At 38.7% G+C, this 5,000-nt stretch overlaps 2 protein-coding genes across 7 annotated transcripts in view; one reads left to right on the top strand and one right to left on the bottom strand.

The window, feature by feature from the left end:
* LOC138057031 (uncharacterized) overlaps window positions 1-2,383 on the bottom strand; it is a 26,565-nt gene extending 24,182 nt beyond the window's left edge. For all 6 annotated transcript variants that reach the window (XR_011133577.1, XR_011133578.1, XM_068903037.1 and 3 more), the window contains exons 1-5: window positions 2,062-2,383; window positions 1,548-1,912; window positions 1,238-1,314; window positions 645-848; window positions 1-2 (exon numbers count right to left, since the gene is read on the bottom strand). The exon at window positions 1-2 is cut by the window's left edge and continues 69 nt beyond it. Coding sequence is in view for 4 of the 6 variants with exons in the window: in XM_068903037.1 (XP_068759138.1) it covers window positions 1-2; window positions 645-848; window positions 1,238-1,314; window positions 1,548-1,912; window positions 2,062-2,376 (963 nt within the window). In the remaining 2 variants the exon portion in view is untranslated. The remainder of the gene's footprint in view (window positions 3-644; window positions 849-1,237; window positions 1,315-1,547; window positions 1,913-2,061) is intronic.
* Window positions 2,384-2,752: 369 nt separating this feature from the next.
* Window positions 2,753-5,000, top strand: part of LOC138057035 (TNF receptor-associated factor 6-like) — a 12,936-nt gene continuing 10,688 nt past the window's right edge. The window contains exon 1 of the mRNA XM_068903042.1: window positions 2,753-2,885. Coding sequence (XP_068759143.1) covers window positions 2,863-2,885 — 23 coding nt within the window. The 5' untranslated portion in view covers window positions 2,753-2,862. The remainder of the gene's footprint in view (window positions 2,886-5,000) is intronic.

Here is a 5,000-nt window from a genome sequence, read left to right as displayed (position 1 = left end):
GCCTATTGTGTTGAAAGAATGCACATGACTATCACAGCGTCAAGATTAACATGGCATGAGTGACTTTGCCTCAAAGTGAATTTTATGCATGAAATTCAAGTAACAAGTTAGTGAAAGTCCTACATTCACCAAGTTTAGGAACCAAGTAGGACAAGTAATGAATTTCAAAGCAGTAATTACTATAATAGAGATAACATATTGAGAAACTTGTACACACAGCAAAAGGCACTTTTATTATTATTAAATTATTATTTATTATAAAATATTGATGTCATTTTAATATTATTAATTATATTGTTATTAGAAACTAACTTGTGTGCCCTACTTCACTCAATGATTGGTTCAAAGTTCTCGCACAACTTTTTTACTATCAGAATGAAATCAAAACCAATTGTGGCTTGTGCGTGCACATTTTGCCGCCTTTGGTATCAGCTAAGTGTAATTAAATTGTACTTCAAGTTTTAATTGGTTTACTGGACTGTCACTGTCCTTTTTGATGAGCCAAGTTATTACTTTGGTTTTCGTTTTAATGACACTCATTTGAAAACTGCTCTAAAACTATCATGATTCTCATTCGAATTAAGGCAAAGCAAAAGTGAAAAAAACTCAATGTACCCTATAATACAGGGCACAGCTTGCCTTACCTCGCTTCTTGCACTCAGGAGAACAGTCATCTGATGAATGGCTATACACAGATTTTGCACGAACACTGTTAATCCCTTGCATAACCTTCTCCCGATCAGCATTCAATTTCATCAATCCAAAGAAGTCAAGCCTACCAAGGTCCCTCAACTCTGTCTCTAACTCTCCATTCCAAAATGCAGAGCTACACTGTTTTTCCCCATAGCCTAAGATCATAATTTATATAATTATATAGGAGTAAGCATCCTTTAGTTCATGAATTAGTACTAGCATTTTAATCAAAATGACCTTGTTATCATAATGATTTAGACCTTGCTAAGATCTCCTGCAATGATGTTTTATTACCAGATAATTAATCATAGAGAAATTATTACAAATATAACATAATGGAAAAATAAATAAATAAAATCATGGCTGTAAGGTTAATACGAATTAAATGCACAATAACATGGGAAACCTCCAAAAGAATCACAAAGATAGGAATTGGAAAAGATCTTTTGATGAAAGTGGGACTAACATAAATCTAAGTCAGCTGTCACCCATGAAAATTAATTTTGTAGTTATAACAACTAGTGCTTAATAATCTAAGTTTTACCTTCATCTCCTTCCAGCAGTTTGAATGCTTCATTAAACGCTGTTGCAAACCCAGAAAAGCTCACCCAACTGTGGTTTCTACAAGGTTTAGGATAACAAAATTACATACAAGATTGAACTACAAATTAATTGATAGAGTATAATTAAGAAGTCAAAACTTGAAACAAGCTGTTGTCTTTCTTCTGACAAAGAATCCTTTTATGGCTCAGTAGGCACATGCACAGCAGCGTTCAGAAGAATACAGTCGTTAAAAGTTAGTGCATAACTTCAATGTCTCTTTCGCCAACAATAACTTTCATCAAAGCACTTACGCCAAAGCGCACTGGAATTCCAGCAGATTGCGATCAACAAAACAAACATCAGTAGCCTCCACCAAGGGTCTGCTGTTTTGATAAAGGCACCAGCCAACCGACTTGTTCCCGTAACGGTCATAGTTGTAATTGAATTGACAATGTTCACATCTCAAGGAAAACTTGAGCCCTGTTCTTTTGCCACATAAAGTATACACGGCAACATTACAGGGTTTGTTGTGTGAAAGCAGCATTCGGCTGCAGGCAAAACAAGTGCTAGTTGGAGGGGTCAAAAGTACTGGGAAATTCCCCACACTGCAGTTCTGTAATCTCTCCAAATTGCTTGTCTTTTCCACGAGTGAACAACCCTCCAATAAGATCGGAACCTACGGTAAAAAAATCACAAAGGGTTTATTAATGAATGAATTGAAAACTGCAACACTTAAAATTGAAAATGTCAACACAATAAACCAGCAGAATCATTTTGGTGAAAATATTGAATCAAATTATATTTCGTTAACTTTATATCACTGACCTCTTGAATTGACAGCCCAGACAACTTCGCAACAGTTTCATTTCTGATCGACTCCGGAAGAGCTCTCAGTTGGGAAATATAGGTGGATAAAAAGACCAATAAATCTTTGCTGTACTTCACCGACAAATAAATATCCACAACTTTGCTCGGTAATGCCCTCATTGTGTCCACATTCATCGAAGTGGAAGTAAACACACGGTATGCATCCAAAGCAGCTTTCTCCACCGTTACAGACTGTTCGACCTCCGCACGAATTTCATCGACCAAATTGGAGACGGAACTAGGTCGCTTTCTACCTCTTCCCGTCGGAGGCATTTCTCCCTTCTATTTAGAAATTCTTTAAAAAACTGATAACACTATAATGAGAATATTTACAGCAAAACCTAATAGACCGATGAAGATAAACTTTGAATTAACTCAATTACAATTCCATGCGGTCACCAGGAGATCGTGACGTATTGTAACGTGTAAATCGTGACGTAATGTAACGTGTAACCCGTTACAAGCAACTCGCTCGTACCAATACCCCTAAATCGAGCATCAGCTGATGATATTGGTGTTTCGTGGCGTTCTCGTTGACGACGAAAGCATCCTAAATCGTAATCCCTAACGACGTAGGACACGACCCCGTTGATTGGTTGTTTATTTTTGCTTAGCCAATCCCCTTTCAGCATGAGGGTTTCCCCACCAGAAGGGAGAAATGTACAAGAAGCTCTGCAGCTTGGGGCAGCTTGTGGGGTCGTCATTTCATAAAAGCGTTCATAAAAATACGAGCAATTGCAGATCATTCATTGACAGAGTATGGCCAGAGTTACAAATACCAGGTAGGAACTGTGGATTTTCGTGGACACTTACACAATGAACTTAATGTAGAGTTAACTATCACTTCCATTCGATGTGCTGCAGATAACTTTTCAGACTTAAGAAGTGTCTAGATACTGGTAGGAATTCTTATAGAATTCCCATCAAATATCTCATTTAATTCTTTTTAGAACCGGGAGATCTGTCTTTAGAAATGCCAAGTGAGACCGATCAGTCGGAAATATTCAGCGAATTCCCATAGAAAGCCTTATTGAAACTTTTGGAGTACTCGATTTCGTTTGCAATTGCCAAGCAATTTTTTAAAATTTACATTAGCTTTGTAGTTTGTAGAATTCTGGACTGCCGGGTTCCTAGTTTTTTTAAATCATTTCCCAACTGCCGGGTATCTAGACACTTCTAGCCCGCGGAGGGATATTTAATAGGCACGAGAAGGTTTTGTCAGCACGGACGCCCTGACTATGACGCGTTATTAGGGTCCAAATTTAATGTACAAAACTCTACAATTTGATTTCCGAAATGGCTCTTTTTGTCTACAATTACGTTCTTATTGCGGCTCTTGCAACATGCTTAATTGCCAATGAAGTCTTTTCCTTTTCTACTTGCATTTTGGCCGAGTAGTATGAGGCGCCAAATGTCACATGTTGTTATCAAATGTCACAAAGTTGCCCTGTAATTTATAACACATTGAAGTACCTTTGCGATTTATAAATCGCACGATTGCCAACTTTGCGATTTATAAATCACAAGATTACGATTTATAAAGCCGCGGCTACACGAGCGAAAAAAAGAATCGCCCGAAATTTAACTCATTCAATTTCTTGTAGCCTGTTCCAGGCTCTCAGATAGTCGAGAAAACGAAAAGAACTGCGTGTGAAAAGCGACTCGCTTTTCACGCAGTTCTTTTCGTTTTCTCGACTATCTGAGAGCCTGGAACAGGCTAAATTTCTTGTGATTCTTTTTCTGCGATTTTTTCAGCGGTGGCTACACTTGCGATTTTGATCGCGCGCTGGCGACGCCACAAAATTTGAAAAAAATCGCATCACCAGCGCGATCAAAAAAATCGCTCGTGTACCCGCGGCTTTACATCACAAAATTTATTAGCCAAAAATGACGGAACATCCTATCGGTACGTTTATCCTCTTCAGTACTCGAGTTCAGCCCTCCCCTCAGGGGAGGGATGCTCGTCGTCTCGCTTGGGGGTGTAATTAATTTCGGATTTTGGTCTCACTCAGGGTGTTCTGGGCAAAACGCAATCATACCTAGCCGTGAAGGTCTCCTTTAGGGTTGCGCGCGAAGAAGTATAAAGGAGTATTTTTACACTTTTATATTTCTTCACGTGGGTGAAAGTATTAGAATTAAATGTTAAATTATAATGTCTTTGCCATCATTAACTGAGGCACTGTTTTTTTTATTTCTCTGCGTTTTAATATGGTCTCTTTTAGGGGTCAAAAAAAGCCTGGGCCACGGCCAGATTGGTATCCTTTAGGGGTTTAATTTAAAATTTCCGATGAGTATGCCTCCTCTTTTTATACGGGAGTCCCCCCATCCGAGCTGAAAATTGAACGGATTCATCCTGAAACTATCTTCTAACGAACAATCAAGACGTTCAACCAATTCGTGATATTAACGGCATTCCAAGAATTACTCGTAGGGAGAATATGGCTAGTTGTGTAAGTAAAGTAGGAGTTTTTACTCTCTTGGTACATGGACAGAACTTCTGTGGATCTCATTTTTTTAACAGGCTAAAAATTTTCTGGCGGTTTACACACCGTTCTTGTTTCTCAAACTGTGTGTCCCAGATGTGTTGTGTTGATGTTTGTTCAATCGAGACTACTTTTTGGCCCTAGAAACGCACCCGAAAAGACCTCGATCGGAGACACTTTTCGGTGTTTCTTAAAACACCCGAGGTTTTCGGGCCCCAAAACAAGATCTCGTTTACCGAGATATTTTACGTGTGATCGCATGCTCCCGGGAAAAGTAAAAAAAAATCTCGGGAAAGTTGAGTGAATGAAAAATGGATGGCGTTTGGAGCACTAAGACCCTGGTGTGCTAACATTAAGTCGAGAGAAAAGAAAATGAGGACAAGAAACAATATTTACTGGAATCAGAAGATGTGA

Source organism: Montipora capricornis, chromosome 7 (genome assembly GCF_036669925.1).
Source record: "Montipora capricornis isolate CH-2021 chromosome 7, ASM3666992v2, whole genome shotgun sequence".
Taxonomy (NCBI): Eukaryota; Metazoa; Cnidaria; class Anthozoa; order Scleractinia; family Acroporidae; genus Montipora; species Montipora capricornis.
Note: the sequence above shows the minus strand (reverse complement) of the source record. Positions and strands in the feature narration are given on the sequence as shown.